The 27,259-nt window shown below is 38.8% G+C and overlaps 4 protein-coding genes and 1 long non-coding RNA gene across 6 annotated transcripts; 3 read left to right on the top strand and 2 right to left on the bottom strand.

Annotated features, from left to right (window-relative positions):
• Nucleotides 1-3,949: 3,949 nt before the first annotated feature.
• LOC147759582 (uncharacterized) lies at nucleotides 3,950-5,041 on the top strand. Its single transcript, XR_015331348.1, has 2 exons — nucleotides 3,950-4,055; nucleotides 4,378-5,041. It is a non-coding gene; the product is annotated as an uncharacterized LOC147759582 (long non-coding RNA).
• On the bottom strand, nucleotides 5,015-7,296 carry LOC106155487 (uncharacterized). The gene is made up of 2 exons (XM_013530364.2): nucleotides 6,354-7,296; nucleotides 5,015-6,155 (listed from the first exon to the last, which is right to left on the bottom strand). Exons 1-2 carry the CDS (start codon nucleotides 7,217-7,219, stop codon nucleotides 5,486-5,488), a joined length of 1,536 nt encoding a protein of 511 aa, XP_013385818.2. The 5' UTR covers nucleotides 7,220-7,296; the 3' UTR covers nucleotides 5,015-5,485.
• A 2,380-nt stretch (nucleotides 7,297-9,676) lies between these two features.
• Nucleotides 9,677-18,147, bottom strand: LOC106155485 (malignant fibrous histiocytoma-amplified sequence 1 homolog). 2 transcript variants are annotated; one of them, XM_013530362.2, is made up of 7 exons: nucleotides 17,984-18,147; nucleotides 15,545-17,379; nucleotides 14,508-15,254; nucleotides 14,005-14,192; nucleotides 13,370-13,576; nucleotides 11,830-12,112; nucleotides 9,677-11,112 (listed from the first exon to the last, which is right to left on the bottom strand). In XM_013530362.2, exons 2-7 carry the CDS (start codon nucleotides 17,323-17,325, stop codon nucleotides 11,106-11,108), a joined length of 3,213 nt encoding a protein of 1,070 aa, XP_013385816.2. In that variant the 5' UTR covers nucleotides 17,326-17,379; nucleotides 17,984-18,147; the 3' UTR covers nucleotides 9,677-11,105. The 2 variants fall into 2 exon arrangements, with proteins under 2 accessions (XP_013385816.2, XP_086853336.1); XM_086997210.1 differs by lacking the exon at nucleotides 17,984-18,147 and adding an exon at nucleotides 17,750-17,890.
• A 187-nt stretch (nucleotides 18,148-18,334) lies between these two features.
• Nucleotides 18,335-21,469, top strand: LOC106155486 (uncharacterized). The gene is made up of 3 exons (XM_013530363.2): nucleotides 18,335-18,524; nucleotides 19,061-19,578; nucleotides 19,848-21,469. Exons 2-3 carry the CDS (start codon nucleotides 19,068-19,070, stop codon nucleotides 21,062-21,064), a joined length of 1,728 nt encoding a protein of 575 aa, XP_013385817.2. The 5' UTR covers nucleotides 18,335-18,524; nucleotides 19,061-19,067; the 3' UTR covers nucleotides 21,065-21,469.
• A 702-nt stretch (nucleotides 21,470-22,171) lies between these two features.
• LOC147759581 (carbohydrate sulfotransferase 8-like) lies at nucleotides 22,172-25,336 on the top strand. Its single transcript, XM_086997736.1, has 3 exons — nucleotides 22,172-22,556; nucleotides 23,517-23,560; nucleotides 24,057-25,336. Exons 1-3 carry the CDS (start codon nucleotides 22,439-22,441, stop codon nucleotides 24,915-24,917), a joined length of 1,023 nt encoding a protein of 340 aa, XP_086853862.1. The 5' UTR covers nucleotides 22,172-22,438; the 3' UTR covers nucleotides 24,918-25,336.
• The last annotated feature ends 1,923 nt before the right edge of the window (nucleotides 25,337-27,259 follow it).

Here is a 27,259-nt window from a genome sequence, read left to right as displayed (position 1 = left end):
ACGGAGAAGGAGACCGCAGGGATGAGATAGGACAAGATCACGAAAAACGCCAATGGTTTATTGTTGAACTTCTTGGTCAAATCCAAGGGATACCATACGGTGGTGAGTTGGTGGTAGACGAGCGAGGTAGTGGCCATCAGAGGCAATAGAGTGAAATAACTCATTAGGCAAACGGTAAACCTCTCAAAGCAAGCTAAGTTTATTAAACCAACTGGGATGTTCTCGGCATGGGTGGCCTTGTCTTCACCAAACGTCATACTTGTAGCGTTCTCGGTTAGGTTGGTCGTCTCATCAATGATAGACGCACCATCGACTGACTCACTAGTGTTCTGGGAAGATGGAATCTTTGCCTGAATGTAGATATTGACGCATATTGCTACTGCCATGGTCACGGCGAGCATTAGATCCGACACTGCCAAATTCACCAAATTGACTTGAAATGTGGTAAGTGGCCTTCTTAATCGCCCCAAGGTTGTCAAAGAAACAATGTTCATCAGTACGGCGATTAATGATAACGTAAGAAGGACCTCCCGAGACGGCGGTAAAAGGACTTGTTCCAGCTGCGATATGTAGATCTCAAAATCAGAGGAATTGAACATTTTGAGTTTGGTCAGTGTCAGCCACGGAGGAATATCGCACTAAAAACGCACGTTGTAATATTCGGCTAAAATGCCAATTTCGACTAATACAGAATTTGGATAGCAGCAGCTCAAGTGGTATGTTACTGAGGATAAAAAGTAAAGCATCCTTATGCCGAAGGCTGTTAATTCCTTCGTCACCGACAACAAAGTCATATCAAGACTGAAGATTAAAAAATAAGCCTCGTGTCCATTCGGGTTGCGTACCCTTTCCTCCCGTCAGATTGAAATAACCTTCGTTTATCCTTCATTAGGAGCATTTTGTGCGAGATGTAGAAAAACCTACGTACATACGTCATTAAAAGATTGTTTTAAATCTTTCCCTTTGTTATTCCAGTAATAGTTGCAAACATTTTTTCTCTCATCACCAATCTCACCAATGACGGCAAAGCCTTCTGCATTTTTGTCACAATCGCCTGTTTTGATGCCTCAAAACGTGTACTGATTTTTTCTCTTACTTTCATATGCCATACTTTCTCATAAGCAAAATTGTATTCCTTCTATTGAAAGGGATACTTACCGGCTATATGCAAGAGAAGACTTCAAAACTTAGGCACGTAGCGTTTGGGGTTTCATGATCAAAGATAACAGGTTATAACGGGAAATTTGTCGGAGTTCTCCTGAAGAATTAATCAATCAGTCTGTTGTGATGGGTTGACTAGGGGTGATGCGACAACAGACTTCAATTGGCTTCGTTGTTGAAAGGAAGGCGCCTTTTCCGGACATATAACCTCATATATTGTTATTCACTAGCTTAAGTGTAGTAAGAACTCAAACAGAAAGGTTTTGTAGTGGCATTTTGCTAGAACCCAGCGCTGACTTTGATATCGATTCCTTACCAACGACAACGCAATTCACTTATTTTCATTCTCATATGGATTCCTTTCTCCTCCGACGTCCTTCTTTAGACCTTTTCTAGAAATATCAATAAACGAGCATATTTGATTACTCGCTGTAACAGGTACACATCTAGATAAACAGCAATATATTGTATTAGGAAAAGTCACGTGTGACTTAAATGTTAACATCCACGTGCAATCATGTTTTAGTTCCAGATATTGCACTATATAGGTTGACATTTATATTACAGTGTTATTATGCGGGGACTTTACTGTGGGATAACTGACTAAGCACAATGCACGATGATTATCAGGAGCAGCATCTTATTAAATCTAATGTAAACAAAAAATATCATTAGTCCGACAAAAAGTAAACAAATGCTGCAAATGGCGACAGCAATGGACGCGATTAGGACAATGTCCGTAGGACAATACCCCCCCCCCCCCCCCCACACACACACACACAAACACACACGCAACATGGGGGCAGACAGAGGTAATCAACATATTAGCCTCTTTCATCTTTTGCGGAAATACGAAGTGCGCATCAACAACAGGAAAGAAACCAGACTTAGTTGAACGGTGAGTCAAACAATGTAATTGTTTTATTTCTCAGTTTAAACATGGCGCTGTTAATCCACCTCTTCTAGTAAGCCTCCGAGCCTTGACCGTCCTTCTTTCAGAGTTTTTAAAAATACTTTTCGTAATGAAAATATGTGAGAGAGGCACATTATATTTGTTATAAAATCAAAATAATGAGCTGACACCACAGCTTTATCTGCCATAGATCGCTCCCGCAAGAAAACGCAGTAGATAGTCCAGCGCAGTAGACTACTGCAATCATACTGCAAACCGCAGTAGACTACTGCAATTATACTGCAAACCGCAGTAGACTACTGCAATCATACTGCAAACTGCAACTTAGACTACTGCAATCATACTGCAAACCGCAGTAGACTACTGCAATCATACTGCAAACATGCTTCAAATCTGCTTCGATTTGGGAGCTAATTAGCATATTTGAAACATGCTTCTATCATGCTGCTAATCTAAGTTGCATTAATGCTCCTCTCTGTACAAACCCATGTACTTTTTGGAGTAGAATTGCAGTAGGCTATGCTGCATTTTTACTGCAAATTTGCTCCACACCACTACTGCGTTAATGCTTTTTTGCTACTTCGATACTACTGCATTTTCGTGCGAGCTATTTTATGTCATTAGTGTGGACATAGGCCCTACTGTATGTATCATATCATGTTGCAATGCTCTATGTTTTCGTATGTCATGGCGAAGAATATCTTAATTTAGTAGTTTTTGAGAAAAAAATGGAATGCAAAGATTGCCTGTTGCTGACTATACAAGTAATACTGACATGCATGCACACTGCTCTTTGGTCAACTGATTAAATCCCTGATAAGGCACCAGGTGTGATCTGTTCAGTTAAGATGCGCCACATCTATGGTCTTTCGACTGTAATTAACACCTTCCAGTGGTCTGAGTTAAATGGGTGTGACCTGTAACATCACCCTGAGCTTCAGAGCTAACTTGACACTAACCTCTTCACTGTAGCCTATCTTCATCGTGTCAAGTAACCTCTGACGAAAATAGTTTGACCTAGTTTATATAAGCCAATCAAATCCATGTTTCAAAATTTTTCACCAAAGTTTGGTGAAAACGCTGATTGGTTGACCGTCAATCGGCAATCCTCGGCTGATTCCGCAAGCTCCATACTAACAACATAGTTATTGTCGAGTGCGGAGACATCCGAGTAGTTCCGAGTGTATTACCGTACACAAAGAAAGCAAGGCGAGTGACTACGAAAAAGAATGTGTTAAGTTATCTCTTGATTCTTTGCAAAATATGAGTAAATCGGAATTGAAACCATAGGGTCTAGCAGTTTGAGGCCCTGCATCATTATCTACTGAGAGACGATGTAATTTGCGTGCTGCCCACAGGTTACGGCAAGTCCCTGATATTCAGCCTTATCTTTGATTGGTCCGGATTTGAACAAAGCGCGCTTTGACTCGTTCGCGTTCATTGGCTAGATCGTTTAATGAGTCATTGAGTGCGGGCTTTTAAATTTGATTGGCGGGCGGCGGAGGCAATCGAATCTGGTCAGAGGTTACTTGACACGATGGAGATAGGCTACAGTGAAAAGGTTAGTGTCAAGTTAGCTCTGAAGCTCAGGGTGTGTAACATTGACTGCTTCTTAGATAATTATATTGTTTACCATATTTGAAATTGTTACACTAGTGAATGTGTATATCTATTTCGTGAGTTTTTGGTTCAATTAACAAACTGTTATCAAGTAAAATGGTTCTTAGTTGTTTAGAATGTGTTTGGTGCCTTAGACATTGTGTTTGAAGAAAAATGATTTTTTTATTATTGTCATTGTCAACAATTTTTCTTTGTTTTTTTTTATGCGTGTGTGTGTGTGTGTGTGTGTGTGTGTGTGTGTGTGTACAAGACTGATTGTATTAAACAAAGTGCGGAAGATTCTGCAGTATGATGCACCAGTGTCTTGTCCTGCCATGAGGCATGGAATTGAACATGAAGAAGTTGCCATTAATTGCTACAGGTACACACATATTTTGAAGAGATAATTTAGTCATTAAAAGCACTGACTCGTGTTATAATAATAATAATAATAATAATAACAATTTTAGCGTGCACACTTATGTTTTGCATTTTGCAGTAATCAGTTTTAACTTCACCTTGTTCACAAATATTGCTACACGTCATGCCCAGTGTAGAGGGGGGGGGGGGGGGGTTAAGATTGCATACATACCCATGGTAAGACAATTTAAACATAATCTGATCAAGTTGTACGCTGTATAATATTTGCACTGTTACCATATGAAGGATATATTTTAACTGCAAGTTTTCAAAACTTTATGTAGGATGTTGAAAGAGGTCACAGGGTCTCCAGTCAGTCTGGACAAGGCAGGGTTGGTGATCCAACCACACCACCATTTTCTGGGTGCCTCTGAAGATGGGATGGTGACTGACAACAGCTTCAAACCCCCCCCCAAGATTAGACCCTTCAGGGGCTAGTGGCTGCTGAGGTATTTGTCCAGAGAGTGCACTTCAATAGTGTCTTGTGGCAGACTACAATTTTACCCAAGATGTCAAATTTCTACAGGAATGCTTTTGTTCCAGAAATTTTGAGTCAAGGCGTGTTTAGAGGCAAGAGATTGTACACACAATCAAATCATTATAAGTACAGGTCAAAGTGTAAGACATTGAGAAATTATGAGCTCAAGTGTTACAACTTTGGTTTATTTGTCTTCTTTAATGGAAACCTTTTTTATTTATTTTTTCTTTATTCGTAAAAATACACGTCCTCAGAGGCCCAGCTCTGAATCGTGTTATTCTGGTAAAGTGGAATCTAACTAGGTCATGAGCCCACCACCCCCAACATTTATTCTTTATTCACTGTGATAATATTCTCTGTATTGAAAGCATTCAATTTATAATGGCAATTTTTGGCACTGAGCATTTTGATACTGAGCATATCGAGTAAATGTATAACTGTGATGATATTTGAGATATTTTATTATTCAACACATTGTATTACTTATTATATACAGGTACATAGTTGGATGAGATATATTCTCCATTTTGGCATTCAACACATTGTATTACTTACTACGTACATACATGTACATGATCGGATGAGATTTATCCATTTGGCGTTTTTACCATATTTATGTCACATAATGTGTAGTTTACAGAATATGTGATGTACCTTTTATTGTAGCTTGGTGCTGTATCAGTAAAATCAAGTCTCCCTAGACATTATGATGGTGCTTCTTAAGTTTACATTCCAAAAAATATTTCCTTACAAACAAGTTTTGTTACTGTGATTAAAGGCATCTGTGATGGAACATTTTTACTTTCCAAATACATTTTAAAAGATATTAACATTCTTGTTTCTCGAGTTTCGGACATCCTAGTTAATCAGAACAGTCTGAACAGTTTTCAGTCTGCACATGATAATTTTACCAGTCATTCAGACAATAATGGTTCTGTGCATAGGTTCACTAAATAACAACATATGACCCATATCTTGTTCAAATCACTAGCCATTGAGTTTGGAAATACATAATTCAATAAACGATAGTTTTTAATTTTCCCGATAACACGTTCCACATGAATTTTGAGCCTGGCAATTCTTCTTGTTTCTTCCTCTTCAGCTGGACTAAGTTGTCCCTGAGAACCAATAAATGGAGGGATATTCAATTTTACCTTCCTCTTCGCGAGATGTTCATCAATTAGGAATCCTTGGTCGGCCATGACAGAATCCCCCTCATCCATCAGATCCACAAGTCCACTAAGTTCTGTCATTTCTTTGTCTGAAGTGTGCCCAGGAGCCAAATCTGACACATAACTGATAAATCCATTTGGTGCTATTCCCACAAGTCCTTTGACAGTATTGTGACTTTTGTAGGAAGAATACGTCTCCGACTGTGTAATGTATCCCGATGGCTTTTCAATGAAAAGTTCTGTGCAGTCCAAAATGACCCTGGTAGATGGATACTCTTCTTTGAAGCACTGTGGCATAGTGGCTTCTACAATTTCCTTAGATGGCCAGATGGGCAACTGCCGGAAGCGAAAATGCATCAGCTCAAAATATGTCCTGCAAATCCTTGAAACTGTAGCTACACCTACTCCCATCCTAGCAACACATGAAAATATAAACCAATCAATGAAACAAATGCTAGGTCAGTTTCTTTTAAATCAATCATTTTCTCAAAAAGGTGAACATAAATTAAAGGTGTAAATGAAGTCCAACATGCACTTGAATATAATATAAAGAACACATATAAGTACTGTGAGTCTACTGTATAGGCAGTACATAAATATTAACTAATACCTGAAAGCGAGGTCTTCTTCTAGTAATCCAACTCTCAGCCTGGTCAAGACAAGAAGTAGTTCATCTTCTGAATCTAAAGAACAGGTGTATTTTCCTCTTGGTGTGTCTTTGTCATGGTAATTTGAATCCCAGCAGTACATATCAGATATATCTGGAGACAGAAAGTCATGAAAGTTCTTGAATTCTGCATAGGAAGAAAACCCTGTGTAAAACTTAATAGCTTCTGGTTTCTCTTTCAAAGACTCCATGCTGAAAGTGTTTTCTTTCTTTTTCTCTTCTTCAAGTTTTTTCTGGAGATCTTTATAACGTTCTTCCCACACATCATTTTCCTCTGCCTTCTTCTTTGTCTGTTCTAAGTCGGTCTGACATTGCTTAAGATGCTGTGTTGTCTCTGAAAGTTCTTTTTGTATATCACATAATTTGTCCTCCATTTCAAGAATAATCCCACTTTTTTCTTTCACTGATTTCAGAAGGTCCTCCATGTCTGAATGTGGGCTGCTGTAGGAATGGTCGTCGTGATGTCCGACGTCTGTTTTTGCATTTTCCGACATTACAGACTCAGTGACATGTAGCGTTTGTTTAATCAAAGTTCTCCTAGACTGAGTGACCTTTTCTGTTTTGTACCTAAATACCGTCGGTCTTCTGATAGTGTACGTTTTCTTCCCTCCTTCGAAGTGTTCAGAGCAAACGCGGTGCCCTATTGTTGGCTCAAACCTACTGAACTTCCCTTTCTTCCCAGCTCTACCAATGTTATCGACCCATATTTTCCGTTCCTCCGTGTCCGCTGGGAACCTGTAAAATCTCAAATGTCTATCTCTCTTATTGTTGTTGTAACAGTAAGGCACACAGCAAGTAAATCCAGGCATGATTTAAGCATCTGATGCAAGTATACGTAATTGGCGACCAGAGGACTCACTTTCCCACAATGCAATTTCCATTTCCGGAAAAGATGAAAAAGTAGAGGGGTCTCAAGTACGGCATAAATCCGATCGACGGAATTATGACAGAAAGCATTAGTTCATTTCACTTGTACAAGGTAATAATAATAATAATAATAATAATAATAATAATAATACATTTATTTCGAGTCTAAAATTAATCCATTATAAGAGTATTTTAAGAGTATTTAAGATAAAACAAACGGATTCTCACATAAAAGCATTTACACTTCATAACTAAAATATGTTTGTTAAGAAATATTATAATAATGAATTCTAGGCAATTAAAAGCAGCCTTATTTGCACACATTATAAGTAGAACAGCCTTATTTCTTACAGTGCACAAATGCAATTACTTTAAAATTAGTGAAATCAATTTAAAAGTTGATTAGTCAAAAAATCCCCTGAATAGGTATGTCTTCAATTCTTTTTTAAAATGCTTGGTAGACTCAATTGATCGGATTTCCAGTGGTAATAAATTCCATTCCTTTGGAGCTGCTGATTTAAAAGAAGTATTTAGGTTCATATTTACTGGGGGTCCGCCATATACTAGTAGATAAACGTCCCAATAAAATAAGGGGCTTATTCGTCCCGATAGATACAAATGTACGTCTCTATACATACACGTCTCGTTAAATTTACGTTCCGATAGATCCACCAACAGATTCCTATAAACACACGTATCTTTAGATCCAGGTACCGCTAGATCCATCTATCTGACATCGTAATCGGCTATAAAAGGCCCATATCAACTTGTGGTACAGGTATGAGGCTTTCGAGTGATAGTCTGGCTGCGAATACTGACCCACTTAGTGATCTGACTTAATTACAATCTGATATTTATTATTTATTCATTTATTAATGTATTTAGGCCATATATTTATTAGGTGTTCAAACAAGACATACATGTACGTTAGCGTCTACACGTCTATCGTCTACTGAGTAGTACACCAACCATTTTGAGCAATAGTGTACCTGTAATGGATCTATCGGTATTTGGATCTGAAAATACGTGGATCTGTATGTATACGGATTTAAGGGACGTGGGTTTATGAGGACGTCGTTTCTATAGGAACGCAAATACCCGGTATATATAGGACAGCAGTAAAAAAATCGGATCTATCGGTATTTAAATCTAAAAAGACGTTTTTTTCCGTTTTTCCTTTATGTACCGGGTATCTATCGGTAACGGGAGTATAGGGACGTGTAATATTTTGGGACTAAATTTTATCCGTACGTACCCCTTTTAAGTATCACTTTGTCTACAGACCGCAGGTTTCTTGCTGGAACATAGTGACTGACTATTTCACTTAAAGGTGACCGATGCAACTTTGTAAAAAACATCATGAACAAAGACTAAAAAATTTAATAAAATCCTGGCTTGCAGTCAGGCAGCCAATGTAACTCTTTTAAAACTGGGATAATATAGTTACTCATGGATGTATGGGTTATATAATCTAGCCGAGATGTTCTGAATACGCTGCAGTCTTTAAATGTGTTTTTTGGACAAACATATAATTTTATTAAAACAGAATTACAATAATCCAATCTAGATGTTACTAAACAATTTATAACTGTAGCTGCAGCAGAGTCAGAGAGATGATTACACATTGCGCCTATGTTCCTAATGTTATATACTGCTGACTTGCTATGCTAGCAATTTGCTTATTCATAGAAAGTGTTCTATCTAAACAACAAAAAAAAAAAAAAAAAAAAAAAAAAAAAAAAAAAAAAAAAACAAGATTCTTAGCATGGGGCATTGACTTTATGATACTGGATCCAATTTTGAGTTCAATTTTTTTTCTGATATTTTCAGATTATGTGGCTGGGTTACAACTACAAGTTAAAATATTTCCATCATTGATTTTCAACTAATTTCTTAATTATCAACCACCCTCATAGATCATCAATACACCTAGACAGCTTTTCAATTGATTCATTAGGATTTTCTACATTACAACATGTAAAAAATTTGTGTATCATCAGCATAGATGCAATAGCCAATACTGTGATGTCTCGATATGACCACAATGGGTAATGTATATATACAAAAAGCTAGAAGTCCAAGAACACTACCTTGAGGTACACCAAAAGCTAACACTGACACATTTGACAATATCCAATTAATTAAAACCTGTTGTGAGCAACCTGTAGGATAAGAGCGTAAAAGACTAAGTGCAGAGTCCCCGATACCAACTACTTTGAGAAAAGATAAAAGTAGTTCATCATGTACTGAGTCAAAAGCTGCAGATAGGTCAAATAAGACTAAAAGAATCATTGAGTGTTCATGGACTCCACACAGCAGATCACTTTCATAGGCATACATTAGATTTCATATTGAACAATTTTTTCTGTCTGAACAATAAAGTGGCAAGAACACCAATATCAGTAAGTATACATGTTTATTAAAGGATATTTAGCTGGAAAAAATATAACTTGTATAAAGCTCCATCATAATATGATAATTCATATTCTTAAATCTAATCTTAAACTATAATATTTGGATGTACTAATGCCTACAAGTATTCTCAATGGGATCTTGTTCTTGACAAGATATTTTCCACTATTTATCCATCAAAATTAATTCAAAATTTCATATATAAATTGTATAAAACAGCATGTGTGTTAAGCCAACTTCCCTGTCCCAAGGCACTTGATATAATCAATACACATTTAATTCTACTTCTATGACCTACTATCAACTAATCTTAAAGAGATAATAACTCTTAATTTTGGCCAAAAAATGAATTTTCCTGGAGTAAACAACAATTTTCCCATACTTACCAATGGTTTATGAATCCATTTTTACATTCAAAGTTAGTCCCTGTTTTTTTTGTTTTTCTTAAAAGTTTGTTTTTTTCACTCAATGCCATCTATGGAGGTCACGTGGTCTAAAGATAAGCTCACATATCAGAATAATAGCTATAACTGCCGTTTTTGTGGTAAAACAGAATATATTATTTTTCTATGAGTTGTTCACAATGTTTTATTGTGAAATATAGATCACATGCGAAGAGTTATTATCCCTTTAAAGTAAAGAACACCAGCATTTTGTCTTTAAACTTAAGGCCAATTCTCAGGTCAAAGTGTTTTAAGTGAGACAGGTGTAACATAAATGGTAGTCCTAGAAATTGACATCCATGGTCCCCATAAGATTAGTACAAGTTAGAGTAAGCTGGAAGCATCGGGGTCAGCATATGAATCAAAATGTCCCTGTGCAAAGTAATGGGAAGCAGATTTCGGTTCCCAGAGAACTGCCATTACGGTCACATGGGTTATTACATAGTGAATAAATGACAATAACACCGTTTAATGTAAATGCAATCTTCTTTACACATTTTTATCACACAAAACAATAACAGCAGTTCCAGCACAAAATGACTGTTGTCTCAAAATACCACATACAGTAGCTATGCATACCTGATGCAATTTTTTAAAATTAAAATCAAAGAATAAGTTATGTGATAAGAGTTAAAAGCGATGTACTAAAATGACAGAGTGCAAGTGGAATAGAACGTGAGGTACTCCCCTCCCCCCTAGAAAAAAAATTAATAAGCCAAAAGAGACAAAATGAATATATTATTTATGTCAACCATATTGCAATAAAATTATCCTTAGCATCTTGTCGATTTATGTGTACAGAGTAAGGCAAGACAAGATTTACCCCAACCCCAGCAATTAGAATCCTGGATCTGCCAGAGTGTAAGCATTAATGAGTACTGAATCTGCTAGCTGTCCTCCAAGTGCAGTTAACCTTTACATCGTCATGCAAGTACAACCTAGGCAGTGGTGTTTGGTTGTGGCGAGGAGCTCTTCAAGATCTAAAACAAATTATGCTCAAAGTCACATGTGTACAAGGAGTATTAGAACTAATTATGCAAAATAAGATATACTGGAAAAACCAATACTTTCACCTTAAACCAATGTAGGGCATAACCAATAATGCTGACAAAATTACTTTCTATAAATTGGTATTATGAGTATCTAATTTTGAATCCTTATGGTAAAGGAGATAAATATTGGTGAATTTCACTCATGACTCCAGAAAAAAATAGACATAAAGAACTCAAAAATAAAAAATTTTAGGTGCAAATGTCTGTACTGAGAGTATTATTTATCTATTTGATCACAGGGCTTGGTCCAACTTTCAATCAGTATAGTACTTATTTATTTATCTTAATATATCAGTCACCATATCATGGGAATAGAATTGTACAAAGTGTGACATACAGATAATATAAAGCATTCAGCATTAAGACCCCATTCCCACAGATTTTAGATCAATCTATCCCTGTGGGGATTCTTACTAGATTACTGTCAGCTTAGCTGGCTTAAATGTCTGTCCCACCTACTAAAAGCTGTAAGGGGGTAATTAACTATAGTGCACGCTCGGCTGACAGCTATTAAGCGTGAACCCCCAGTGAGTTTGGTCGATCTAGTTGGATCGATCTAAATCTCTGGGAATGCACTCTTAGACTGGTACTGGTAATCTGTTTTTAATTAGTCTATGTCTGAGCAAGTTTCATACCCATACTTACTTGATTAAATCAGCTAAGTGACTGGCCCTGTTTTCTATCAAAACCTGACAAAAGTGATAAAATGCTCTCTGCTCTTTTCTCTTCAGGACATCCAGAAAGGCCCCAACTCTGTCATAGATGACAGCAACACCTTCAATGGCACTGACTTCATCTTCAGTATAGATGTCCCTGGCTTTGAACCTCCTGAGAGCATTTTTCAGACATGGAGCTGTTATGCCCTTCACAAGATCCGGTCTGTTCTTCTTCAGGGCTTCTATGTTCATCTTGCTCATGGGGTTGTGATCTGAGAAAATTGGGAATGAAATGATGAACAAAACAAGTCTTCAAATAAAATTCTCTGAAATATTAATTAACAGCTTATTTGGACATTCAATAGCACATGCTATCCACAGAAATGGGGAGAAAATTCATGGATTTCAATTTGAAAGTGTACTACTATACTTAATGTCAATATTTAGAGCGCATTCCGGACAAGTTCATCTGTGCACTTACAGATCAGCAGATCAATTTTGACCGCCCTACTTAAAAGCAATGCTGACTTATGTCCTCATGGTCTCCCTGCCTCCACTTGTGCCGTCCCTGCAGGGTCATAACAATTACACCTCGGAACCGAGATTTCATCTCTTTAATGGCTCATGGTGTGACCATCATGGGATTAAGCGACTCACTTTTTATCGAGATCAGCCATTTTTAGTCTGCATATCAGTTCGACTGCAATCATCTGTTCTGTGTGTGCTCTTAGATGAACTATTTTGCATAACTGGTTGCCTAACTTGTTACTAATGCACTCACCCTCAGCTGTTGAATACATCAGCTTATACTGTGCTAGTTGTGACAAGAAGTTTGACTTTATAATGAACTAACCCTCAGCTGTTGGATACAACAGCTTAGATTGTGCTACATGTGACAAGAAAAATCTCACCTAACACATTACACTTACCCTCAGCTGTGGGATATGCCAGTTTTATATGAAAAATCTCACCTAACACATTACACTCACCCTCAGCTGTGGGATATGCCAGTTTTATATGAAAAATCTCACCTAACACATTACACTCACCCTCAGTTGTGGGATATACCAGTTTTATATGAAAAATCTCACCTAACACATTACACTCACCCTCAGCTGTGGGATATACCAGGTTTATATGAAAATTCTCACCTAACACAATACACTTACCCTCAGCTGTGGGATATACCGGGTTTATACGAAAATTCTCACCTAACACAATACACTTACCCTCAGCTGTGGGATATACCGGTTTTACATGAAAATTCTCACCTAACACAATACACTTACCCTCAGCTGTGGGATATACCAGTTTTATATGAAAAATCTCACCAAAGACATTACACTCACCCTCAGCTGTGGGATATACCAGTTTTATATGAAAAATCTCACCTAACACAATACACTTACCCTCAGCTGTGGGATATACCAGTTTTATATGAAAAATCTCACCTAACACAATACACTTTCCCTCAGCTGTGGGATATACCAGTTTTATATGAAAAATCTCACCTAACACAATACACTTACCCTCAGCTGTGGGATATACCAGGTTGGCAGGTATCAGGCCATCCCCTCCCTTGTTATGACAGGGTACCAGGTTTCTCTCCACAGGGGGTGGACTGTTCAAGATCTCCCCAGGGAACAGCTTTGGCTCTTCCACAGCAGATTTGACACAGTGAGGACACTTGAGGTACTTATCAAATGGCAAACCTGGCCAATCTTCTTCAATGATACCTGTGGAGAGTGACACATGATTAGACAGATATAATAATTACAAGTATTTAATGTTGTAATAAATAAACTGTGAGTTGCAAAGCTTAACAAGAAATAGAGGAGGTAATTTCCAAGATGAAGCCCAGACGTGAATCTTCTCTATTTCACATCAAACTTCACAGAGAATGATTTATCTTAATTCAACTGCATTTCAAGCAAAAGAAAAAAAAAAAAAAAAAAAAAAAAAATAGGCAGTCTTGAGCCTTGTCCTACATTCATGTGTATTCACCTATATGGAACAGAGCACAACACACCTGACTGTATTCTGATAGTAACACACTCTGTACAGCATATTAATATCACTACTTTTACTGCTCACCCATAAATAGCTGTTTGCAACAACGTGCAGGAATTTGAAAAAAAAATATTGGGATAATGCCAATCTTTACCCATCAAGTCATCATGGGCACGTCGCACTTCAATCCACAAGTCTGGCAAGTGGCGACCTCTACAGGCTACAGTAATCACTCTGTCCTTCTGACGTAATTCCTTATTCAGCAGCATGGTGACAGACGGGAGTTTGGCAAACACCCCATCTTTCCAATCTACACGTTCAGACCTGAAGAGACCCAGGTACCTGAAAAATGAATGAAATTGTAAATGGTAATAAACCTCCAAGCAGATTCACGTTATACGCTCGAGTCTCATACCTCCCATCACAGTCAAAAAGAGGTTCAGTCAAACTCAGCATATCGTAGTCACAGTTAAAATTTTAAAGGTATTTATGCCAGTGTCTTAAAATACAGGAATATTTTTTTATAATTTTCATTTTCCTTTTCTCATAATTCAAATTCACTATGTAATTTTCTAAAATAAGAACATTTTGTAAAACAAAGCTGAACCATGCGTGCGAGAGAAAAATTTAGGAATGAAAACACAGTAGCTCTCATACCTATGTAGCCTCACGGTGAACCTCTCGTATAAGCCATCAGGACACTTCCTTGGAAAATACAACTCCAAAGTCAGCTGGTTCTCAAACTCTGCAACCCTCGGGGACCAATATTCTTGCAGGTCTGCCGGGCAGTTCTCAGTAAGCAGCCATGGAAAGTGATAAGCCACGTCATCCAAATTCATCTCACCAAACTTGCTGTCTTTTGATGTTGATTCCTCTGGACGTTGGTTCTCATCTTGACTGCTGCTGTGTCCAATTCTTACTTTTCTTGTCGCATCACCAGCAGATCCAGGATCTTCTCTGCCTCCCTCTGCTCCTTCACCCTTTGCTGTGACATCAACTGCCTTTCCCCCCTGTGCTATTCCATCTTTCACCCTGACCTCATAGCACAGATCCAACGTCTGCAAAAGTCCTATCATGGCGTCCATCTCTGTTTTCCCTAATGCAAATGGCTTCCACAAAATCTCCATGAGATTTCTCGAAATAATTCCTCTCTTCAAAAGGTCTTCCTTCATTTCTTGGAACTTTGGGGCACTGAGGGGCACAACCTTGGAAGCAGACTCAAAAGTCAGAGAGCTCTTCATATCATGGTCAAGGACAACCTTGAGCAAGTTGGCAATAACTTCCACCTTGTGAAAGATGATGTCGGACAGTGAAGTGTTTTTCTCGTACCACACTATGTCACCTGACCCACTAAGATGACGTAGAATGTCAATGGTATCCTTGAATGCAGATTCCTTTTTAGCCCTGAAATTTATATATAACAGAGGTCAGTTTCACAAGGAAAGATAATGTATAGCTGCCTTTTACCCATAAACAGTAGGTATTTTAATGAGGTAAATGGATTTTAATTATTCTACTGTATTTTATTTTATCGACAGATCATATCAGCTTTCATTTTATATTTTATGTATAAATATGACAATAAATAAACCATGTTATGATTTCTTTTTTCAATTCAAACATATCTACTATAAACGCATATGCAATGTTACAAGGGGAAGCTGAATGTGAAAATAAAATGCAAATGTAATTACCTACTAGGTAATAACTTAAAAATGAAAGATCTGGCAACTTGTGATTTGTACAACTCTAGCACTTGATCCATAGTAAGAAAGTCTCTATCTACTTTCTCAATAGATCTAGCAACTTTCCACCATATTGAAGGGAGTGATGCACCATTTTCTTTGGCAATCGAAATCAGTGTTGTCTCAAGTTCCTGAAATCCATCCAAAGTCTTTGAACTTACTGGGAATACCACATCATGGATGCTTATCTGCTCTGCCTGCATCTGCAGCAGTTTCTGCCTTTTGGTCATCAAGGCAGACTTGTTGGGTGCCTCCACTGCTTTGGCCACCAAATCATCAATGCGGTCAATCTGATGCTGAAGCCAAGTGTTGTGAGATGCCAGTTGTTCCTTGGCCATTGTGGCTATTTCAGAACACAAAGATGTTTTCGTTTCATCATTGCACTGATCAGCATGTGTGCCCACCAACAAGGTAAGCGTGTGTGGGGCATGTGAGCCAAGCCTCTCGATCCAAGAGCCAATATGTTTACCATAATTCTCAGGCATGGTCAGGTCACACGTTGATAGATCGAAGACCACAAGGGACACAGCTGTAGGTGATATGAAGAAAGGATGGACAACAGTGTACACATTGTGTCCACCAAAGTCATTGATGTTGAAAACCACCTCCTCTGGCAAGGTCCAGATCAACTGGTCAATCACTTTTGTGCGGTCAGCTTCAGCGGTCAAACATGACGTCTGCTGGGTCAGAGACTGAGCCAGACTGGACTTCCCTGCACATGTACAGCCAAGCAGGTTCAGTTGTAGTTTAGTGGCTGTGGTGAGGACTAGATCTTTGGACCCTCTCAGGTAACTCAAGATTGCAGAGGTCCCTGCCACACAAACTGATTGTGGTGGGAAAGTAATGGGGTTCCCACATACACCCAGATAATGCAGTTTCTTGAGGTTCCTCAAAGCTTTTGGTAATATACTTAAGCGGTTATTGTGAAGCTTGAAGGAAACCAGGTTTTTTAATTGGCTTATGGTAAGTGGAATGGTAGTTATTCTGTTCCATGCAAGGTCAAGTTCTTGTAGTGCTGTAAGATTGCACACAGGGGAGGGGAAGTCAAGAAAGTTGTTCCCTGACAACTTCAACATCCTTATGTTTGCCATTGATGAAAATTCTGGGGGAAGTTTTAAGAGTAAGTTATCATTAAGGTTCAGCTCCTCAATGGCTTCCAGAGAACACAGCAGTGGGGGGAACTTGTCTATCTTGTTATTGGCAACATTGAATATCTTTAACTTTGTCAATTTACCAATATCCAAGTGAAGACCTTCTAATACATTGTTGCTCAAGATCAGTTTCTCCAATAATGGCAGGTGGCATATTGAAACAGGAAAGGAACTAAATCTGTTCTTGTTCAGGTTCAAAACTCGCAACTTTGTGAGCTGATCGATTTCATCAGCAATTGTCGAGAAACTGTTCCAACTCAAGTCCAACTCTTCCAAGTTTTGAAGACTGAAGAAAGAGGTTGGCAGGCTGTCTAACCCCATTCGAAAATCAATTGAATTCACTGTCACTACATGCCAAGCAGCTGTTAGGCGTTTCAGTTGAGTACACAGTCCAATGCTCTTTGGAATAACCGTCATGGGATCCTCAATGGTGTCATCATGAGTTTTATATAAAAACATATCAGAGAGGCACAGTGGTGGGGACCAGTACAATTCCTCCCACTGTGAAACTTCCTCAGGAGGGGCCTTGCCGGATTTATCAATCCCTTCCAGAATATGAAGCCTTCTTTCCATGGCCATTATTTTAGATTGGATCCTTACTGACTGTGCTAAATTTCCAGTTTTAAATGCCGGCTGAAACAGACAATGGATAAAAAATGAACAGCAGTTTAATCAACATGCATATGTGCATGCACACATAGCCCCTGGTACAGTAATAGTACATGTACAGGTATGTGTTACACTTTTCCAATGTGACAAAAGATTAAGTTAACAAAGTGTGTACAACGCCCATAATACTATTATCATTGATAGTTACCACTATACTGCGCCTGAAATGGTCTTAAACTGAAATTTAGGATCACAAATGATCTCACATGGTCTTAATCAAAGAGTATATAAGACCATTATTATTGGACCGACTTTCACTTATGTTGTTATGCACTCACACATTCCCTCCCCTTGATCACTTTTAGAGTAAGATCTAGTCCAATTATACAAGTACCTTTACTCATCCTGGTTAGGATCATTCATTTTTATCTGAAATGGTAGATTAAGACCATTCCAGGCGCACTGTGGAACTGTCTCGCTACTACATCGGACCCCTACTACATGTAACATGCAGTATTTAACAGTACTATAATTAATAGTCTATTATTGTTTTTACTTGTTGTGCTGCGCGAACAATGCAACGTCCCGAATAATATCAAAACAAGAGGGCTTTTCTTTGTGAACCTACCTTTATTTGACTTTTCAGCGTGAAATCATCTCATTTCAAAACATGGATCTATACCGGCAACATAAATAGCACACAGAGATAAGGAAATCGTGGCGCCCTGTTTACATCCTGTTTATATGATACATACGGAAGTCATAACTTCTCCGAGCACTGGCCTCGATTTGAGGAAGTTTTCTCATAGACTACCTAACTTCTTTTAAGTCAGAAAATGATAAGATTTGCATTTCAATGATTGCATGCAGAATTTTTTATCAGTCACTGAAACGCAAAATCTGTGTTAAATAAAAGTTTTTGTTTACTTATTGGATATCTTATTTCATACCGTTGAGCTGATGTATCGATGACAAGTGGATGTTCTTTTTTCGGTTATTTTGGCTGGGCTGTTGGTCTATTTTTGCTCTATTTTTGCTCTATTTTTGGTTAATATACACTAACCCTTTGAGCTGAGAGATTAAATTTGCGCAGTTCTGTATCATCGGAATATTGCTTGTGAAGCAATACACTAATCAAACAAAGAATCGGCATCATATACAGATAACACGTAAGTACAAATGTGTCAATGCAAGCGGTCAGTCACAGTGAAAAAAAAACACCGAAAGTTGAATTCAAAAAGTATCAGTGATTAAACACTGGCAATTGTATATCTCAAGTCTAAAAAATCTGAGACAGCAGCATTACTTAAACTTAGATGTAAGCCGAGTTAATGGGTTTCTGTTATATTTGTAGCAAAAGACACTAGACACAGGAGGCTTGAGTCATTTTTCTGTCTCTAGCATTCTTGTTCACGATTTTAAACGTTGGTATATAAATAACAAAAAGTACATGTTAGCGTGATTGGTGCTGATTTTTGGACTACTACAGTTTAATTTAGTAACGATTACAATATATCTTTGGGGTTTCTCTTTACCCGTACTGGTACTGTACATGCTGTTGTATATAAAAGAAAACATTATTTTTTTAATCACTTTTACTTTTATCAATATTATTGTTGTTGTAAATTCATTTCTTTAGAATTTTTATTTGAATGCTATTTTATCATTATATTTTTCTTGAGTTTATAACTAACATTATTTTTAGCCAGAAGATGGGCTTACCAGGAAGAAAACGAAAAAATACACCAACAAAAATTTCATTAGAGAAAATAGAGAGGGATAAAGCTATAAATCCAGAAACTGGAAAAGCCTTCAAATTTGAACCAATCATACAGACTAGACATGCCAAGGCAGTCCAAGATGGAACAGCAGGTGTCTCTGAAACAGCTCCTAAGCCAAGGGCTGCCTCACCCGATATCACTCCTAAGAATATTCCACAGGCCAAAAAAGACAAGACCTGGCAATCCCAAGGCAGAGTTCCTGTTCCAGTAGATGCTGTTGCTTATTATGAAAAGAAATTTAATTGCACTGTCAGTTACAAAAGTGACAGTGGCAAAGCCAAGAATAGTAAAGACAATGTCAAGCATGTCAGTGCCAGGAATGCCAAGGCCACGAATGCCAAGGCCACTAAACCTGCACAAGTCTTCAAGTTTATTGTCCCAGATTTTGATGGCATTGTAAAGTCACCAGATAGCAATAGTGAGACAAGAAGCCCAGCTAAAAGTATGTATCTCTCTCTCTTTCTCTCTCTTCATATATATATATATATATATAAATATAAATATATAATGTCTGCTATAGGTAATGATAATAACTGTCATAGATGAAATCCAGTGTACACTAATGATAAAATTGCAAATACGAAGAATCCATGGAGGAAGGGTATGTTGTCTCCCCCCCCCCCCCCCCCCCAATATCAACTTTTATTATCCAGTGAAATTTTAGCAGTATTGGGATGCACATTAATTTAAGTTTCTCTTTATGACCATTAGGTCAGTTAAAGACAAACAACTCCACTGAAGCTGTCCAAGATTCTGACGATGAAGGAGTTGACACAAGCGGTCAAGATGGCAGTCCAGACACTACATCTGACTGGACTGAGTCCACTCCTGCTGCACAGAAGCCACAGCCAATGTCCCAGTGTGGTGGCGTTGGTGACAGTCGGCCACAATTAATGGTCAAGAATGTGTCGCTCTCTAAGAACATCGGTCGTGGTTGCTCAGTGGTTATTGAAAAGATGTCTACAGCCATGCAGGGAGACAGTAGGGGTAAGCAGGGTGATCCCAGTGTGCCCCACAAAACACAATTGCCATCTGCCTCAGCTAGCGCAATGATGTCACAGCCAAATCTTCCTGCCAGCCGGAGCCAGCCATTGCCGTCAACGTCACCAGTGTCCCCTGTTAAAGTAATCAGCGAAGATTCCAAAGTGGTGTGGCGCTATTGTGCAAAGACTGCACAAATGATGGGCAAGGTGGACAGTCCAAGGTTGACCACCTTTGTTGCAGAAGGGACCCACGGGTTGCACAGTCCTCAGTATATCGTCCAGAATAACACCACAGCAGTCCAGTCACTGAGGAAAGCCTTTGCCAGTCTGCCCGGGGGCCTGATGTTGGGGGTGACAGCCCCTGAGCATGGCCTCAGTGTTATTACCAGGGATTCTGTAAAGATGTTCACCCAGTTTGGGCCCCTGGAGGGAGTTCCTGTTGCAGATCACTTGATTCTGCCCAAAACTGATCTGAGGCATGTCTGGATAATAGAAGACAGAAAAACAAAAATGGATCCCCATGATCGCCATTTCATCAGTACCTCATCTGAAGATGAAAGCAACTGGTGCAGATATTTACGCTACAATGAAATCAACCCCAATCTCGAAGCAGTTGTGCAAGATGGGAGACTGTACTTCGTATCAACACGCGATATAGAACCATTAGAGGAGCTCACTTTTTTCCAGAATATCCCACTTCCGAAAGAGGACTCCCCAGCTGATTCTGTTCAGTACACCGGTGACAGTTCTGGGCACATTGTTTGTGTGGGTTGTGATGGCAACAAGGCACTGTATCCAGCCAATCAGTACTGGCCTTACTTGAAGCATGTCTCAGTATTTCACCCAGTGACATTAGCCTATAAGAGGAGGTTTTGCACTCGGTGTGGGGCTGTGATGAGGAGTGCTGATGAATTCAAAAGACATCAGAAATCTCACTCTAGGTGACTTCATTTATCCTGAAAGGAGATAACTTTAAATATGTTTTAAATGTTTATCAGTTGTACAGAGCACAAGAATAAGCGTGTTTTTATGTCAGGAGGTTTACTGCTTTAAAAGTAACATTCTAATAAGACGTTGATATAAATAACATGAGTTGAAAATAAGTTTTATGACGAGCAAAGGAAAGAAATATGACATAAACAAAATCAGAAGAAAAAAACAAACTGCAAACATTGCAGATGAAAAAATTTAATAATACCTGCTATGAACGTGAAATGCCAAGTACAAAATTATTATTTTATTATTATTTGTTTATTTGTATTTTTGCTTATCAAATTTTAAGCTATTGATGGGGATTTGTAGGATTTACTTAATATATTTAAACAAAATAAATTGGTCATTTTCCACAAAGCAATGCTTTGTTAGTAATACTCTGTATAGATTCACCGTCTTATAGTACTGATAGTCCCTTTAGAGCATTACTATCACGTCTCAGAATGTGTGGCATAAAAATAGAGGAAGTGACAAAATTCTCACACGATATCATCTGCTTGTTGGCTGCTTTAAAATATAGGTAAAGAACACTCCAATTTATAACAAAGCCATCTGCCGAAGAAAAAGACATTTTCAGCAAGGAATGGCTTTTTTTTTTAGGATGAGGAGACCCACACTCAATTAAAATTTAGTCACTTTTAAATAATTTTTGTCCATGACCGTAAATATTCTGAATTTTTTTCAATTCTGTGACAAAGATACATGTACAAACAGAGATGTGTGCGGGGGGAGGGTGGGCATAGCAGTATTTTGAACATCACTTCTGGTCATTGCTGTACATATTATCCCCCATTATTTCCGCAATCTGCATCTCTTATTTAAAAAATTGTGACTAAATACGGATAAATCCTCACATTTTGTGTCAACCTGGTAGTGACACATTTGGGGGGAAGTCGGTGCATTTGCACAACCATTACCAACGAAAGCAAAATATGCGACTTTCGCGCCTGCAGCCAAGGACTGGACAGCCAACCTTTGCTGCATTTTAAGAGTAGAACTAAGGCTAATACTGTAAACGACAGATTATTCGTAGAGTTTTTTTTTTTTTTTTTTTTTTTTTTTGACATATCCAATAATCTCCGCACGTACGTGCTTATATACGGGCTGTGTACTAACTCAAAATTTCGCACGAAGGACTCCCAGGGCACGTGAGATTCTACGCAAAATCTCGACACAAACAGGCTGTAAACAGGTTGACACCGATGTTTAACATAATAGCACTGACATAATAAATTTTCAATACCGTCAACCTTTGCCTACCTAACTGTATGGGCTCGCAATAAAATAAAGCCATTTGGATAATTGGACGTGCAGAAGAGCCCAAACATGACGCGAGCTTGTCGGTATTTACTGCTAGTGATAGTGACGATACACTTACTGTTAGCTGGTGTATTAATGACATGGCTACTGACACCATGTAGCCAACGTCCATTTAACTACTCAGGTAAGTAAAAAGGATGAAGTTGAAAATTTTCTGTTTATTTTACTTGTTTCTAAAATGTGCTGTGTTGGTGGATTTTTTAGCTTTTGTTTTGTTGCTGTTGCAGACAGGTTGGTAAAGGGCTTCCTCCTCGGAAATGGAGTCGAATTAATGTGGTAGACTTGCATTATCTTTCACATCATAAAAAGGCAGGGTACTTACGAAATGCTTCTATTATTTTCCTGTTGCATATTGTAGCGGAAACCGCCGAACAAATTGACCTTCGAGTCTTCCACATTCTGTTTTATAACTGAAATCATATCTTTATCAGTGGGGTCATTTTAAATACAGAGGGACATACTGGACGAGAAAAAGTATTTTATTGACTCAGAGATATCTGATGAAGTCCAATAAAACTTTGTCTTATTCTTCTCCATTACACCGTTTCTGTGAGAGGGAAATTAGAATTCACCATTTTTACATATTTTCTGCATCCGTGCATCCGAATGCCATTTGCCACAACGTGCAGTAGTAAAATGGATCGGAATTTCACTAAACTGTGGTGAATTATTTGTAATCTATCACTATTTTAAGTTCCACGAGCCAATTTAGGGGCGGATCCAGAGTTATTTTCTGACAGTCTTCCAATTTATCTTTGTTGATCCATCCTCCATTTTTGACCGTCTTCCGACATAAAAAAATTAAATACACGTCCATGTAAACTTGAAAATCTGACCGTCTTCCTGAAGACCCGGAAGACGCCCTAAATCCGCCCTGTTGATTACCGATCTGACTCGTTGATCTGACTTGAACTCACTCGTTTCGAGGTACGTGGCATTTGTGTGCACGCCCATGAGCACGTAAATGAGCATAATAAATCGCGTTATATTGACAGAAAAAAAATAGAGACATTCCGTGATATTCCCATGATAAGACTTTTTAAAAAGATCATCAGTTACAAGACACTGAATTTCATATTTTCAGCAGAGAACAGAAATGGGGAGTTGCACGACCTCACCAGGGATCGGGTAAGAAATACAACACCATTTATTCCAAGCGAGTTGTCTCTGAAGTGATGTACTTTCAGTCTATAAGCCTCTCTTAATATAATGACCCACTGATCTTTTTCGGCTATATGGGCCGTAATGCAAATCAAAAAACCAAGTAACTGCTTTTGTTTAATTCCCCAAATAACCCGGAGCAAGTAAATTGTTGCAATTTTATTGCAGAGGGAGCAATTATTTTTGCCGCAGGAGAAATGTAGACAACGGTACAATGGTTGTTTCATAAACACAATCGAATGATGACACAATATCACAATATTAATATTAGGGCCAATGTTTTCCTTCCCTAAAACAAGGTATACTGAAGACGTTACTTAAAGAACGTCACAAAGCCGCTCTTTGTAGCTAATTCTCTCTTCTGTACGACAGCACTTTGAACGATTCATAACCACTTGATAAGGTATATGTAGTTCACTCCGGCTTAGTGGACGTATGAATTTATCTGTTACTTCGTTTACAGCATTTTTCTTGGGCTCAAGTCCCTCTTACCTGGAGAAGAAAGATGGCGGACAGAAAACGTCAAATAACAGATACGTGTGCCTTAAAGCACGGCCCAAACTATCAGCGGAATCCCAATCACGCTTATTCTAACGAAACAAACTTTTTCGTTGATGAAATACATGGACTTATTTACTGCGGAATTCCTAAAGTTGGCATTACCAACTTTAAAAGACTGTTATATGGACTTGTTGGGGCTGTCAATGTTTCGGCGTATAGGGGAATCCCCTTTGTTGCCGTCCACAATTTTTATCATAAAAGATACGTACTACGACTTAAAGATTTCTCTCCCTTTGGCATCGAATTAAGGTTGAGGAATTATCTTAAGGTTATCGTTGTAAGACATCCTCTGGAGAGACTGGTGTCAGCCTTCAGAGACAAATTTGATTCAGAAGGAAGAGATTTCTACGGGGAACTTGCCGCCTTTATCGCTAAAAAGTTCGAGCTGAATCCACCAAAAAAGACCTTAAAAACTGGTGCCGGTCTTTTATTTAGAGCGTTTGCAAAATACGTCGTTAATAACACAAAGAATGCTACCGGGATAAAAGACCACCACTGGATGAGTTATCAAGAAATCTGTATCCCGTGTGACGTAGACTATGACGTCATTGCGCGGTACGAAAATATAGAGGATGATGTCAATTTTATGCTCACAATGTTGGGGTTAGCTACATCATACTCCTTTCCAGACCGAGATGGAAGAAAGGTTAACACTACAGCTGAGGTGTGGAAATCCTACGTTTCAACTGTTTCGCAGCCAGATCTTAAAGAGCTGCGGGAAATATTTCAAACTGATGCAAAGATGTTCAACTACACACTTTGATGCCCACGACACTGCATGTATGAAGGTACTAATACTTCCACGTCGTTAAAACTGTTTCCTGACCAATAATTTATTAAGCTGATGCTCTAGCCTTTTAAAAATGATTGCTGCAGTCGAACAGAAAATGAATGCGCCTGCCAAGTACCGGCATATGACTGCAGTGAATTACCATTGAAATATTCGTAAAATGCCTGGGGTTATATAGCGTAGATTTCAAATGAACAATGGATGTATGCCTCCGGCAAGACATTGCGTCATTTGTATAAGAAGAAAAGCAGTGAATACATAGGCCTATATAGCTCACCGGGAAAACTATAACAGCGTGTCCGCCGTTTCAGCGTGCAGACTATGTCTGAACTAGGACGCAATAATAGGGCAGAAACCACCGAATAATTACCCATTGACGACCATACTAAGAAATGCCTTTGTTGCCGTCCAGGAGTATGTTTTCTTGTAAATGATCGATGGTGCACCGATGCCAGTGTAGTTTTTAACCGATGTTCCCCGGACATAGAGTACCTAACCGTCAAATGCAGACCATTTTATTTGCCAAGGGAATTCTCTTGTGTTATGCTGACCGGAGTATACACTCACCCCAGGGCGGACGCGAAGAAAGCAATGGCCACTTTGTCATCGGTCATTAACTCCTACGAAAGCTCGCACCCTAATTGCTTATCCATTGTTCTCGGCGACTTCAACAAGACCAATTTGAAAACCGTTCTGCCAAATTACCGATCGTATGTCACTTTTCCGACCAGAGGCAAAAATACTCTCGATAACTGCTACTGCCCAGTCAAAGGAGCGTATAAAGCGATGAGGAGATCGCCTCTGGGGAATTCAGACCACTGCACAATTCTCTTGATTCCAGCATATAAACAAGAATTGAAAAGAGGGAAACCCGAATCTCATAACGTTAGCATCTACTCACAATCAGCTATAGATAAATTGCAGGGCTGTTTTGAGTGTACGGATTGGTCTGTGTTGAAATGTGACAACAACATAGAGGATTACACCTTGACTGTGACGGAGTACATACGTTTCTGCGAGGAGATTTGTATACCAACTAAGACAGTGACCCGATATCCTAATGACAAGAGATGGATGAATAAGAACGTACGCCAACTAATAAAGAAGAAAGACCAGGCATTCTGCGAAAAACAGAATGACCCAGAGACCTATCGCAGAGCTAAACTCCAACTGAAGAAGGCGATCAAAGAAGCTAAGAAATGCACGAAAAGCAAAATAGAGGAAAGCTTTAACACTAAGAACTCTAGGGAACTGTGGTCAAATATCTCCTTAATTACTAACTACAAGGGCTCAAAACACTCTGCTGACAAAGGAGACGCGTCACTACCGGACAAACTGAATGACTTTTATGCACGCTTTGATAAAGACAATAGTTCTTCTACAACGGTTTTACCTCCGACTTCCCAAGCTGACAATACTGAAGCAGTTCCGCTCACCATTCACCCCTGGCAAGTAAAACGGCAATTTATGCGCCTCAATGTTCGTAAGGCGTCTGGGCCAGATGGAATTTCACCTCGTGTTCTCAAACTCTGTGCTGACCAACTTGCGTACGTTTTTACTGTCATCTACAACTGGTCTCTACAAATCCGCAAAGTACCATTGCTCTGGAAGACGGCGTCTATCATCCCGGTGTGGCGTGTACCGCTCGGAGCGTGAACAATCCGTTCTGCTCATGCGCACAAAGCGCAGGCAAATCTGAGAGACTTCTGGCGTGTACAGTCCGTCTCAATAGTCATGAATACATTCTTAGCCTTTAATAAACATGCGCTGTTGAGAACATACTGCAAATTCAAACATAATATTTAGAAGTATTCATATCTTTTAGATGTTCACCTCTACTGTGATTTCCCTCAGGTGGCCATATCAACACACTAGCCTAGTAAAATCAGTACTAAAATGGTAGCCAGCAGCTGAATAACGACGGCCCGTCCATGGTAGGTTCATCCATGCATCAAGCTGTAATTTGACGCTGATTCTCTATCAAAATTATCAATTAACACATGAACTTTATCCCCATCATAGTAAATGTATAATTTGGTAGGGAATGAACTAGCCGAATATAACAGTACAGGTGAGTAACAACGGATCATTCACGGAACGGTTCATACACGCGTCTGCTGCGTGTACAATCGGTCAGGACGGATGGTTCACGCAGAACGGACCGTACACGTGACACCGGTACCAAAATCCAACCGAGTTACCAGCTTAAACGATCTCAGACCCGTGGCTCTGACTCCGGTGCCCATGAAAATTTTAGAAAAATTAGTTTTAAATTTTATTAAAGAAATTGTGCCAAAAACCTTGGACCCACTGCA

Source organism: Lingula anatina, chromosome 10, assembly GCF_051362555.1.
Source record: "Lingula anatina isolate TDL-2025a chromosome 10, LinAna3.0, whole genome shotgun sequence".
Classification (NCBI taxonomy): Eukaryota; Metazoa; Brachiopoda; class Lingulata; order Lingulida; family Lingulidae; genus Lingula; species Lingula anatina.
The sequence above is the reverse complement of the archived record's forward strand: the minus strand, read 5'-3'. Positions and strand labels throughout refer to the sequence as shown.